General features: G+C 37.2%; 1 protein-coding gene across 3 annotated transcripts; it reads left to right on the top strand.

Moving 5' to 3' along the window:
• The first annotated feature begins 1,103 nt into the window (after positions 1 to 1,103).
• On the top strand, positions 1,104 to 11,832 carry tnfaip8l1 (tumor necrosis factor, alpha-induced protein 8-like 1). 3 transcript variants are annotated; one of them, XM_077225998.1, is made up of 3 exons: positions 1,139 to 1,372; positions 3,126 to 3,345; positions 9,635 to 11,832. In XM_077225998.1, exon 3 carries the CDS (start codon positions 9,640 to 9,642, stop codon positions 10,198 to 10,200), a length of 561 nt encoding a protein of 186 aa, XP_077082113.1. In that variant the 5' UTR covers positions 1,139 to 1,372; positions 3,126 to 3,345; positions 9,635 to 9,639; the 3' UTR covers positions 10,201 to 11,832. The 3 variants fall into 3 exon arrangements, with proteins under 3 accessions (XP_077082112.1, XP_077082113.1, XP_077082111.1); XM_077225997.1 differs by lacking the exon at positions 3,126 to 3,345 and having other exon boundaries at positions 1,104 to 1,372; XM_077225996.1 differs by lacking the exon at positions 1,139 to 1,372 and having other exon boundaries at positions 3,126 to 4,228.
• Positions 11,833 to 13,586: the final 1,754 nt, after the last annotated feature.

Raw genomic sequence — 13,586 nt, 5'->3', positions numbered from 1 at the left:
GAGAGAGAGAGAGAGCATATTTAAAGTGACAGTCATCGTTGAATTTCTGTTCAATTCAAATGTATTCTTTATTTTTAGCAGTCGATAGGTTGAGACATTTTAAATGAAATAACAAAAAGTATTTTAATTTATATATATACTTTTAAATCGTATATATTTTTATATTTATTAATAAATTAAATGGGCCACATAGAAGAAAAGCATTACATGAAAAAGTAAATGAAGAAAATTGCTGATATTTTTTAAAAATGTGTCTATGTTGCTGCACTTTGACCCGGACGCTGCAATACACTGTTGTAGCGCTGGGTGGCACCATCGGGCCATGTAACATCTTTTTTACAGTCTACTATGGTAACATCCCATAATGCGCGCTGCTTTTCTTCCATAAAAAACATTGTGGAAGGTCTAATAAAAAAATATAGTTTTAATAGTAATAAAAGCATTTTTAAATAAAATAATTATGTAGATAAATATGATGTAAAAACGAAATAATTAAATATTATTAAATGTCGAATTTACATTATTCCTATGTATTATTATCGTACTCGATTATTTCCATCTGTGGTCGCAGGTGTTAGGGTTGTTTGTGATATCAGTCACTTAAGAGGATGTCATATGGTTTAAGAATTTCTAGTGTTTATTTAGCCACCGGATGTTTTTGAATGTTTTCCATTTATAAACGGAAAAACAGGTCAACATCCGGTGAGGCTGACTGGATCTGTCTCGCACCTTTCTATGTATTCCTTAATGTTGAGTTCGCTTACAAAAAAAAAAATATATAAAAATAATAAAACGCAGCTATTAGCGATAAAATTCCAGGTAGCCTATACCTCACGTAAACAATCCAATGAAACTATCTATTAAAGGTCGACAGCCATTTTGTTTACAGAAGAAAAATCACTAGTTATGAGAGTTCCCCTTCATTGTTCAACAGAATTTCCTCTGGGAAATTTTCAGCCTTGGATTTTCTCAGGATAATGACGGGAAACCATATGAAAGGCTGGACGCACGCGGCTCTCTTCCCTCTGATTGGCCCGTTGGGGAGCCAAACCCGAACGTGATTGGTCAATTAGAACGTCACTCACTGAGAGCCTGAGACCCTCATGTTTGAAACTTTTCGAAAAGGTGGAGTCAGGTTACAAACTCTCTGGTAACCAAACGCGAAAAGAGGGAGAAGAAAACGCTTCAATTATTCACACCAGCGGCTCAGACCCAACACATACCTGTTGGACACATTTTACCGGCCTTATTAGATAGTTTTAAGCCATATCCTTGTGTAGGTTGTTTATTGGCTGTCAGTGTGTTTAGATGGAGGTTTGAAGAACGAAAGTTACATTTTAGACGCCCAGTATCCGGTTGAAATAGGCGAGAGGTGAGTGAGTGAGTTTCTAACTTCAATAACACACATTCTGCATGTCGTGCATTCATGAACACGTTATTTTTTCTTCTGTGTCTATAAAAAAAAAATCAATATCTTTGCATAGAATATGTGCTTTTGTTATTTATTGAGGTTATTTTTTTAATGTTATTTATTCTGTAATGTCAATGCATAACGTTATGTACCTCTGTTTTGAGAATAAAAACAGAAATCATGCCTCTATTGCGTGCATAGATCATCACATTGTAAAATAACAAACCAAGATGGGAATTATTAATAGTATGTAAACGCTAATTGCTGAATTTGACAGCAAATGAAACACTGAAATGTAGGCGTTTTGCATCTCAGTGCATGCCAGAGATCAAGCACTAGTAATATAAATATTTGAGATGCAATACAATGGAAACTCTATAAGAGTAACAAGCCGGTAACTTATTGATAGAAATAGGAGGATATGACCTTATTTACTGGACTGCAAAGTTCACTTAGATGGAGGCTTGGGATGGTTGTATCCTAGGAAACATTAACCGTCGACATTCTTTCAGTTGCCTGGGATGTGTCTCAACCTTCGTGGTGTTCAGCACTCAATATGTAGCTTTTATTATTTCACCCAATAATAATTTACTCACCCTCAAGACAATCTAGGTGTATATGACATTTTTCTTTCAACACAATCGGAGTTATATTGAAAAATATCCTGGCTCTTCCAAGCTTTATAATGGGAGTGAATGATACCTGAGAAATTTGAAGCCCAAAAAAGCATATCTGTCAATCATAAAAGTAATCCAAATTACTTAATAAGTAACTTCTGAAGCGAAGCAATGCACTTTTGTAAGATAAATATCCATATTTAGAACTTTATAAACCATAATCACTGGCTTCCGGTGGAAGAGTGACTTTTTTGGTTTCAAATTGTAATTTTTGGGTGAACTAACTAACATTGGCCTTTAAGGCGCATGTTAACTGGCATTTATTCTATGCATATATCTAGAACAACTATTTAAAGCCTTTACCCTCAAGACTTTGAGACTTTGTTGACATAGATACTGTTGGATATAGAGTCAGGTAGTTGGGTATAAAGAACATGCTGTTTTACTTAAGTCCATGAAGGCACATTGATGCTGATTAGGCATTTTGTACGTGCAGAAAAAACCCTCATCCGTCTTAGACGGTTTAACTTTACTAGTGGTTGACCGATATGGGTTTATCAAGGGTACAATCCAATGCTATGACAGAGTAAAAAATATGAGTAATTTTGAGGTCAAATTTAAAATAAGATATACAATCCCAATTATGAGAAACAAAGTTGCAATTGCAAGAAACAAATAGGCTACACAATTACCTTTTTATTCTTTTCTTTTTTTTACTCTTAGGTGGAAACTGGTTTAAGTTTATGTCCATGCCATTAAATAAAAAATAAGATGTATTGCCCCACATTTACTCAATATTTTATCAGAATTCACCCAAAAAACAGACATTTGTTAATCTTTTCTGCATCTCGTAACTAATGATCGCTAATTCCGTCGGAGAAACTCGTTCTCATAATGAACTTTCCAGGCTTTGATAACCTTTGCACAAAAACACACATAGCCGACCCAAACCCTTATTCCTAAATTAGTTCATGCATTATTAAAGTGTGGTACTATTTTGTGGAACCGCTGAATAATTCATTGGCACCGCAGGCTTCTCTAGATCAGTGTGGCCAGGAACAAAAATTAATGCATTTTTTGTATAATTTTGACTGTAGCCCGTGAACCCTGCACAGCAGAGGATCGATGAGAACACAGCAAATCCACATGAAAGACGTGCTGCTGTTGCTGTTGCACGCTGTGGTTGTGTTGCTTCAGTCCGTACCTGAAAACAGAGGTAGTTTGAGTTTGGACACTGGCCCTTTTGTTGGCGTTTCCAGCTGCAGGAAGCTTGTTTCTCGTTTCCTTGAGGAGGGTCTGTCATTGAGCGTCAAGAAGGTCTGTGCTATTCATCCTAAACAGTATGTGAGATTAAAATAAGTGTGTCCCAAAGCATAGTATGTTGAAAAGAGTATGCATGTCAAATGACCCCGGATGGTCTACTATTTCCGGTGTATTTTCGAAGTGTGGATCCGTGCTCGCTATAACCGCTATTATTGCCCACAACCCATTGCGCTTTGGAGGAGGAACTAAAAACACAAGTAAAAAGTGTTAAAAAACTACAAAAAAACATGGCGGATGTGCGCGACCGACGCTGAGAGGTTTAGATAAAGGTTTGAGTGACTAATCGAAGTCCAACCTGATAAAAATTTTTTTTTATTTTATCCATGTTATATTTCATCTGCAACAAATATGTGGACTTTTATAAAGATTCGTTTGACCATTAACTTTTAAGTGCATCATTATGCATTAATATGAGGAGAGTCTCCGCATGATTCTGCATTTCTCTCCGATACGGTAGGGAAGTAAATGAAATGTGGAGGATTTTAACTGTGACAAGATGATTGACAGGCCAGTTAACTGTGTCAGGATGTGACAGAGCAACCGTTAAAGACGTAATTGTGTGACGTGATGGTATGTCCCAAAGCTTGTGTACTCTTCTGCTACACACTCTTTTCTTCACAAAAAGAGTACATAGTAGGAGGATTGAGACGTAACAGTATACTTGGAGAAAGCAATCCATTAGGTGTAGTACCAGTATCTACCAACAGGGTGGAAGATAACAGCCAAACCTACAGGTGAAATCACTTACACACCTGAAACAATCAGTTCACACACACAGGCATGGCTCAGTGATCTCCAATGTTCTCCAACGTCCTCCACAATCTCTTGCTTTCCCACTCCCCAATCATGGAGAACGCAACCTTACACCTTCAGGAAGGTGAGTGTTGGCTCTGGTTGATGCTAAGCAACTCAAAACCTCGGCCTCTTGTTACAGCCTCTTTATCCAGTGGTGAATAAAACACCACGAGCGTTGCTGGAATATCTGTGGTCGTTTCACGCTAATCTCAGTTTGTGCATGAGCTTTTTGTTTTGTTTTGTTTCCACCCTTGTAAACTCGCCACTAATGATAATGTTGGGAAGCTGATGAACTGCCCATTGTTGCTTGGCCAACGTTCAGCTATTTTGTTCTGCTAGTGCAAAACAAAAGAGCGTAGAATACTTTAATGTTCTCGAGATGTGCTTGTGGAGTTGTAAATACGCCCATTTTCTTCCAACACCAGATTTCTTTTGAATAGTTTTAGTGTCATCTGTTATGGGGGAGTATTTTGACAGCAGTTAGGGACCAACATGCATCTAAATCTGGTTCTAATAATGCTTCAATTAATTATTCATTATGGCTCTGACCCAGCATAATACCTTGCTTGGACACATTTTATTGACCTTTCCTGATAGTTTTAAGGATGCACCGATAGGGAACTTTTGGCTGATACCGATAATTCTTTATATGTGACCCTGGATGACAAAACCAGTCTTATGGGTCATTTTTTTGAAATTGAGATTTATACATCACATGAAAGATGAATAAAAATCACTCACAAAAATAAATGTTTTATACATCTCCGGTAGGAAATTTACAAAATATCTTCATGGAACATAATCTTTACTTAATATCCTAATGATTTTTGGCATAAAAGAAAAATTGATAATTTTGACCCATACAATGTATTGTTGGCTATTCCCACAAATTTACCCGTGCTACTTAAGACTGGTTTTGTGATGCAGGGTCACATATTTGAAAGCCAATAACCGATATATTGGCCCATAAATATAAATCCAAAATGTTATACATTTTGAGAGCCTGATTACAGCCTGAAAGTCTCACCATTAAAATCCATGTCTCAAGCACACTATAATAACGTTCTCATTATAATTTTATGTAGCCTAAATGACAGACTTGTGCTGTGCATGTTGCACTCAGCTGTATTTTCCTTTTTATGAAGTGATTTCAATCATATTTAAAGCTATTCAAAACCATCATGGCAAACAGTGCACATCTGAAGTTTTTCAGCTGAAGGAAATAAATCATTATTTATTGGCTTTAACATATCAGCCAAATTTCCTTGTAATATTAAAAATGAACACATATCTGCCAGTACCGATATGGTGCCCGATATATCGTGCATCTCTAGTTTTAATTCTTTGTCAATGTGGCTGTAGGTTGTTTATTAGTTGTCAGGGTGTTGAAGAATGAAAGTTATTAGTGCCCAAATGCATTTAGATTTGGTTGTAAACATGCCAAAATGGTTTCATAATTATCTGGCGGGAATCTGTCAGATTATCATAATCTCACCTTGTCTCTTTCTCAAACGTATCAACCTTTTATCTTGACTGATATTAATGCGAGGCTCAGCAACCGATGTGTAATCCTCTCAAAATATCCAGCGTTAGAAGTCCTGCTAACAGGGATACCAGATTTTCCCAGGGAATCGAGTCACATCAAACGTGCCTTTTCAAAGAAATGCAAATGGCGAGTGTGAAAAAAGACAATGTTCTGAGGAAGCCGCCGGTCTCGGGCCACTCGCGGTATCACTTCCTAATGACTGTGGCCTGGTTTCACAGACGCTTAGATTGAGCCAGGATTAGGCCTTAGTTCAGTTAGGACATTGAAGTGACTTTTTAAAATGTGCCTTAGAAAAAGCAGTGACATATTTTAAGATATACAGGTGAAACTCGAAAAATTTGAATATCATACAAAACTTCATGTATTTCAGTAATTCAGATTAAAAGGTGAAACTAATATATTTAGTATATATAACTATATACATATGAATGATTATACTTTTCAGAGGACCGACATTTCTGTATTTAAAATCCTTATTTTTATTTCATTTCATGTAATATTCAAATTTTTTGAGATTTTGAATTTGGGGTTTTCATAAACTGTAAGCCATAATCATCAAAATTATAACGTTTGCATGATATTCAAATTTTTCGAGTTTCACCTGTACCATTACAAATTAAAACAGATCCAACATGCATTTTAGTCTGGGACTAGACTTAAAGGATTCGTTCACTTCAGAATTTAATTTTCCTGATAATTTACTCACCCCCACGTCATCCAAGATATTCACTTTCTTCAGTCGAAAAGAAATGAAGGTTTTTGAGGAAAACGTTCCAGGATTTTTCTCCATATAGTGACTTCAATGGAGTCCAACGGGTCGAAGGTCCAAATGTGAGTTTCAGTGCAGCTTCAAAGTCTCGACACGATCCCAGCCGAGGAATAAGAGTCTGATCTAGACAAACCAGCGGACATTTTATTAAAAAATAAACATTTATACACTTTTTAACCACAAAGGCTTCTCTTGCACGTCCACGACTTCACGTATTACGTAATCACGTTGGAAAGGACACGTAGGAGGAAAATGTAGGGATGGGCGAACCCGTCCGACATCATTGTTGTACCTTTTTTATTTATTTTTGTAAATGGCGTTTGACTTAGTCTTTGCACGTTCGCATCGTAAACACTTAGTGTCACTTCCGCCTACGTCACGCGTGACCTTTCAACGTGATTACGTAATGCGTGGCGCATCACAGAGCAAGTGCAAGACGAGCATTTGTGGTTAAAAAGTATATAAATGTTTAATTTATTTTTTTAAATGAGCACTGGTTAGTCTAGATCAGACTCTTATTCCTCGGCTGGGATCGTGTCGAGACTTTGAAGCTGCACTGAAACACATTTAAACCTTCAACCCGTTGGACTCCGTTGAAGTCACTATATGGAGAAAAATCCTGGAATGTTTTCCTCAAAAACCTTAATTTTTTTTCGACTGGAGAAAGAAAGACATGAACGTTTTGGATGACGTGGGGGGAGTAAATTATCAGGAAATCTTCATTCTGAAGTGAACTACTCCTTAAATCCTCCTCTGTGAAACCAGGCAATTGGGTTTTAATTAGAAACAATTAATCGCATTGACTCAGAGTTGAAGACATTCTGTTGTGTGCAACACGTCCCCAGGGAACGGTCATTTTAAGAAGGGGAAATTGTCCTGTCAGGCCTATGCAAAACTTAGGAAGTCCATTGTTTTGTTAAAGCCTCTAAAGTGTAGCGTTCGGCGTGTGAGAACGGAAATGCACGGATGCCGTATTCGGATTGTTTAGTTGCAGAAAAAAATTGTGAATGACCAGCACATTCATATTTGTTTGCAGGAAACGTGCACAAAAAGACCTTTTATGTCTCGCCTTTTTGATGAGAAAAGTTGGGAATATTTGTTTCCTCAATGTCCCGAAGCCAAACCTTCATGAAAGTTTAACTCTTCATATACACTACCAGACAAAAGTCATCGGTAAGATGTTTTTTAAAAGAAGTCTTTTCTGCTCACCAAGGGTGCATTTATTTGATTAAAAATACAAAAAATGAACAGTAATATTGTTATATATTATGACAATTTAAAATAACTGTTTTCTATTTTAATATATTTTAAAATGATATTTATTCCTGTGATCAAAGCTGAATTTTCAGCATCATTACTCCAGTCTTCAGTGTCACATGATCCTTCAGAAATATTCTAATATGCTAATTTAATGCTCAGAGAACATTTATTATCAATGTTGAAAACAGTTGTCTCTTTTTTTCAGGATTCTTTGATGAATAGAAAGTTCAAAAGAACAGCATTTATTTCAAATAGAATCTTTTGTAACATTATAAATGTATTTTCTGTAAGTCTTGATGAGTTTAATTCATCCTTGACGGTAGTGTTTAATGTTACAAAAGCTTTCGATTTTTAGATAAATGCTGTTTTTTTTAACTTTCTATTCATCAAAGAATCCTGAAATAAAAATGTGAATAACTGTTTTCAACATTGATAATGATAATAAATGTTTCTTGAGCATCAAATCATCATATTAGAATGATTTCTGAAGGATCATGTGACACTGAAGACTGGAGTAATGATGCTGAAAACTCTTAAAACTTTAAAATAAATTACATTTTACTATATTCACATAGAAAACGGCCGTTTTACCTTTTAATAATATTTCACATTTCCCAATATTACAGTTTTTTTTTTGTATTTTTAATTAAATAAATGCGGCCTTGGTGAGCATAAGAGACTTCTTTTAAAAACATAAAAATTCGTACCGATTCCAAACTTTTGACTGGTAGTGTATGTCTCGCCTGTTTGATGAGAAAAGTTACTTGGCATGATTTGTTTCCTCAATGTCCCGAAGCGAGACCTTCGTCACATCAATGTTTAACGTTTCACATACAAGAATGGTTTGTGTTCCTCCTATTAAATCATGTTATTTAATTTCAACGTGGGAGTCATTCCAGCCGAAACGCTCAAGATAAACATCTCTTTGGATCCCAGTTTGGATGCATGACTGTTGTTTGGAAGAATGCAAAACCGCAGCTCTGTTTTAAGTTTTTCTTGTTTGGAAATCTCATTTTGAATGCCTCTTTCGGTGCAATACAATAGCAATACTGTCAGCGCAATGCAATAGCGTTTAGCGTTTAATCAAAATCCTTCCAGAGGTCTTAGATCAGGGACACAGAAACTTGTATATATCCCACGGTTCTGACTAAAACAAGGACATCATCGTGCCTTTGCTATTGCTGGCCCTAAATTATGAAATAATTTGCCATTTCAAGTTAGATCTGCATCTGACTTGCCAATTTTCAAGTCATGGCTGAAAACCTACTTTTACTCAGTTGCTTTTAATAATCAGTAATGTGTGCCATATTTGTAGGAATGTATTTTAGGAATGTTTTAATCTCTCCATGTCTAACGTGTTCTTGTTTAATGATGTTTTGTAAAGGACGTTGGTCAGCTCCGGCTGTATAAATTGTGCTATATTAAAGGGATAGTTCACCCAAAAATGAAAATTCTGTCAGTAATTACTCTCCCTCATGTTGTTCAACGCCGTAAGACCTTCTTTCATCTTCGGAACACAAATTAAGATATTTTTGATTAAATCTGAGAGCTGGATCACTCCTCCATAGGCTTCTAAGGGATTGAAACTTGTTCCCCGAACAGTTATTAAAGATATCGTTAAAATAGTCCAAGTGACTTCAGTGGCTCAATCCTAAATTTATCAAACGAGAACACTTTTTGTGCGCAAAAATAACGACTTTATTTCAGCTATTCATTTCCTTCTCTGTGGGCCTCTAGTCAGTTAACGTAGTGTGATTGCGTAGAGCTACGTCACACGTAGGCTCACTATTGGCCGACGCTGGTCATGTGTGTGATGCGTGTGACGTACAACACAGAAGCTCACGCTATTACACTAGTGAACTGACTCGTCTTCAAACTTTGACTTTGACTCTTTGTTTGTCTCTCATCCCTAGACATAATGGACTCGTTCAGCACGAAGAACCTGGCTCTTCAGGCCCAGAAGAAGCTCATGAGTAAGATGGCGACCAAAACGATGGCCAACCTCTTCATAGACGACACGAGCAGCGAGGTACTGGACGAGCTGTACCGGGTGACCAAAGAATACACGCGAAACCGCAAGGAGGCCCAGAAGATCATCAAGAACCTCATTAAGATGGTGGTTAAGCTGGGTGTCCTCTACCGCAACGGCCAGTTCAACAACGAGGAGCTCGCGCTGGTCGAGCGTTTCCGAAAGAAAGTGCACACGCTCGCGATGACGACCGTTAGCTTCTATCAGATCGACTTCACCTTCGACCGGCGCGTCATGAGCAACTTACTCAACGACTGCCGCGAACTCCTTCACCAGGCCATAAACCGGCACCTGACGGCCAAATCTCACGGGCGGATCAACCACGTCTTCAATCACTTCTCCGACTGCGACTTCCTCGCGACGTTGTACGGACCTTCGGAAGTGTATCGCGGCCACTTGCAGAAGATCTGTGAAGGAGTCAACAAGATGCTGGACGACGGAAATCTTTGATGACGAAATTATCTGAACGTTTTTCTTCAAATGGAGCTCAAGCTCGGGAAGATCGTATTCGTGAATCGGACGCTAAATGAATGTAGAACACGTACGTTTGTCCTTCGAGTGAAACGTCGCTGTGTCTTTTTTTAGGCATGAGGAGTTTACAGCGCAAAATCAACGCAAATCTTGCTCCGATAGTGAATCTGAGTTCTTAAATAACCCTCAGACAAACAGGAGGAAATCAAGAACTATTTGTAAACCTTATGATGGCGAGAGGAAATTTTCATTTCAAGCACTGCAAACACAAAACGCACTGGGGAGGCGTATGAAACTTTCTTTAATTTTAGGAAATGAGCCTGAAGAGTCACCCTCTCGCTTCCCATAAATAGACACGCTAAAACCCAAAAGGACTGGGTTTTTTTTGGACATGTCTGATGTCATCTTGAGGTTTATACTGAGCTGTTTGTAAACTATCACTCCTGTGATTTCCAAACTTGGTCATATAAGCGTGTTTACGTTCGTCTTGTTTGTTTTTCACTCCATACCGCCCCCTGCTGACGGGAGGACTTTACCATGATGCAGTTTCTTACCGAGGAACAAAGAATTGTGTTGGAATGTCACTGTATTACCTTTCAGCATGTTTATTTGCTGTTTTGATGAAGGTTTTATACATGCCTGAGCCGTTATTTTCCTTTATATGTCACTTTTGATTGTTTTTAATTTATATGAACACTCAAATCAACAATTTAAAGCCTTAATGTCCCTGCCGTCAATATGCTCAAAGCAGTTTTGACAGAGATCAAAGGAATACTTTGGGTATTATATACAAGTTAAGCTCTTTTGACGTCCCTTGGGGTTTCCACAACAAAACTGTAAAAGCTACCGAAAAATGTGCATAGAGAAGTGCACTTAGAAGTCTATGAGGCAACTGTGTACTTGTCCCATAGCCCGGTATTGTAAGTGCCCACGTTTTTACGTGTCGTTTACTTGATTATAACCTAGAATATTCCAGTCTTGTGTTTTTACCAAATATCCTATGCTGAAAGAATCGCAAAGTTTGAGTAATTTGGATAATTTTGGGATACTTATAGGCTTTTATTGACCAGTTTAATGTGTGTTTTTGGCCTCAAAAATATTTTATCTTTATCTATGCACTTATTGTTTTTTTTTCCCCCTTTGTAAATCAATAACAGAGGGTTGTTTGAATTTGTCGTCTTCTGACTAGATTTTTAAGTAAAGCTCAGGCTTAAGAATAAAGTATCTCATATTTCAAGGGGAAAAAAGTGAATTTTCCGAGCAACTCCTCAGACTTTGGCAGCGGTGAGAGCCATACCTCCTGATTATCCTCAAACCTCTCAGGGTTCAGTCTGGAGTGCGTCTTACTCATGGCGTTTTTGGCCAATTTAAACAGATTAAGGACTGCATACCTTGTTTTTCGTTTTGCAGATGTTACCTGAGCATTACAAGACTGTTTTTCACATTTACATGTTTTTAAAGTAGAATTTTAAAGGTTATTTGTGTTAGTCACAAACAAGTTCTGTTCATGTACATTGTTTTCTTTGTTTTTTTTAGAAATTATGCATATAAAAACAGTATTTGTGTCTGTGTGTGTGTATGTGTATATATAAATGTCATTCTTAAGAGGCATGTGTTGTTTCTTTAATGAGAATTGCAGAACAATCTAGCAAAAGAGTACAAGTAGTGTTAGCATGTTTGCCCTGGGTTACAGAATGTTAATCATTTTCAGGCACACTAGTTTTTTTCTCCTAGAAAACCAAATCTGAACTTTTTCATTCCTCACATGGATTGAGCAACAAGATTGCGGACTTTAGCATTAACATAATCCAACCCATTGTGACGTATTTCGGGTGAATTCATATTCTTGGGGGGGGGGGGGTTATTTTTATTATTATTTGTTTTAATTATTATTGATTGGATTGTGGAAAGTGGGTGTTTCATCCCAGAATGGATCTGCTCTGTATAACAGGTGCTTGGATGAGTGTTTTAGTGAAGCCAAAAAGGACAGTCGTTTCAGAAGAAGCATTACATTTTAGATGAAAGATTGCAAAGACTGTGTTTTTCCCCTGTTGGAATAACATGCACTGATGAATCGACCAGGAATATTTATTAATGAAGTCCTTTTTGATTTAATTTTCACAAAAATTCTGAACAAATGGGTTATATATATATATATATATATATAGACACACACCTATAAGTGTATATATACATGTCTACTTATGTCTATATATATATATATATATATATATAGTGTATATGTGTGTGTATGTATTTAAACATGTTTATGTCTACTTGTGTCTATAAACATACATGTTTGTATATATATATACATACACATATATAGACATGCATGCAAAAATGTTTATTGATATATGTATATAGACGTGTATGTCTATGTTTATATATACATGTCTGTATAATTATGTCTATATATTTAGACATACATGCAAATATATAATATATATGTGTATAAATAGACGTGCATTTATATACATACACACATATTTACAGTATATAGAGAAAACATCAATGTTTTTAGTGTGGTTTCGGTATAAAAAAATAATCCTAGTTCTCCCTGAGGTGGTCCTGAGCTTGAAACCAATAGCAGGGATGTTCACAGGCCTGCCGAGTGCGAGACAATATAAAAAGTCTGAAACTGTGTGATGACACGCTGGTTTCGTTTGCTATTCTTCTCACGGCTGTTTCGATGTGCCGTTCTGACACGGCTTCTGTATTCTGTGCCGATGCTCGATCCCCCTCCGGCTGATACCTGAGACGTGAGTTACCAGGGACTGGAGTTCTTCAACCTGGAAAACTCTTCTCTTTTTATTTTCCCTGCTCCTCCTTCGCTTTTCTCTCCTCTAGAACGTCCTCTAAAACCTGCTGTGTTTGTTTTCACTTAAAAGCGAGTGTGCATGTAAAGCAATTATTTATATAATACAAACATGGCCTAGATAAAGAAATCATTAATATTCTGCACGCCTCTCAAGGTTATGCATGCAGCGCTGATAAATTCTGTCACATCACCTTGTTTATCACACTAGAAGTGGAATTCCTGAGTTATTAATAGCTGGCGATGACGTCATGCTCGACCCGTTCCCCGCAATGTCCCTTCACACCTAACCTGCAAAACACACGAACGCCTTCTCTTCTGCCCGTCGGTTGTCTTGGTAACAGCCATCAGACGTTTAGAAACGACCATCTGACCACAAGACGTATTACAATCAGCTTGTAAAACCTGGTGCTGATGTGTACGGTGTAAATGTCTGAGTTTAACCCTCATCTTTGCCCCGCGGGTCAAAATGACCCGAAGCCCTGAAACTATACTTATTTTATTGTCCAGAAAGATTTTTTGTTATTTTTTATTTTAATTACCTTTA

This window comes from Siphateles boraxobius, unplaced genomic scaffold (genome assembly GCF_051911475.1).
Source record: "Siphateles boraxobius isolate OS27281-9 unplaced genomic scaffold, OSU_SipBor_1 13, whole genome shotgun sequence".
In the NCBI taxonomy this organism is placed as follows: Eukaryota; Metazoa; Chordata; class Actinopteri; order Cypriniformes; family Leuciscidae; genus Siphateles; species Siphateles boraxobius.
Note: the sequence above shows the minus strand (reverse complement) of the source record. Positions and strands in the feature narration are given on the sequence as shown.

Bases quoted from the DNA above. Each gene is read 5' to 3' on its own strand.
- tnfaip8l1 (XM_077225996.1), top strand. From the start codon at position 4,150: ATGTTCTCCAACGTCCTCCACAATCTCTTGCTTTCCCACTCCCCAATC. The intron at 4,229-9,634 runs GTGAGTGTTGGC...TCTCATCCCTAG, and splicing joins AACCTTACACCTTCAGGAAG to ACATAATGGACTCGTTCAGC.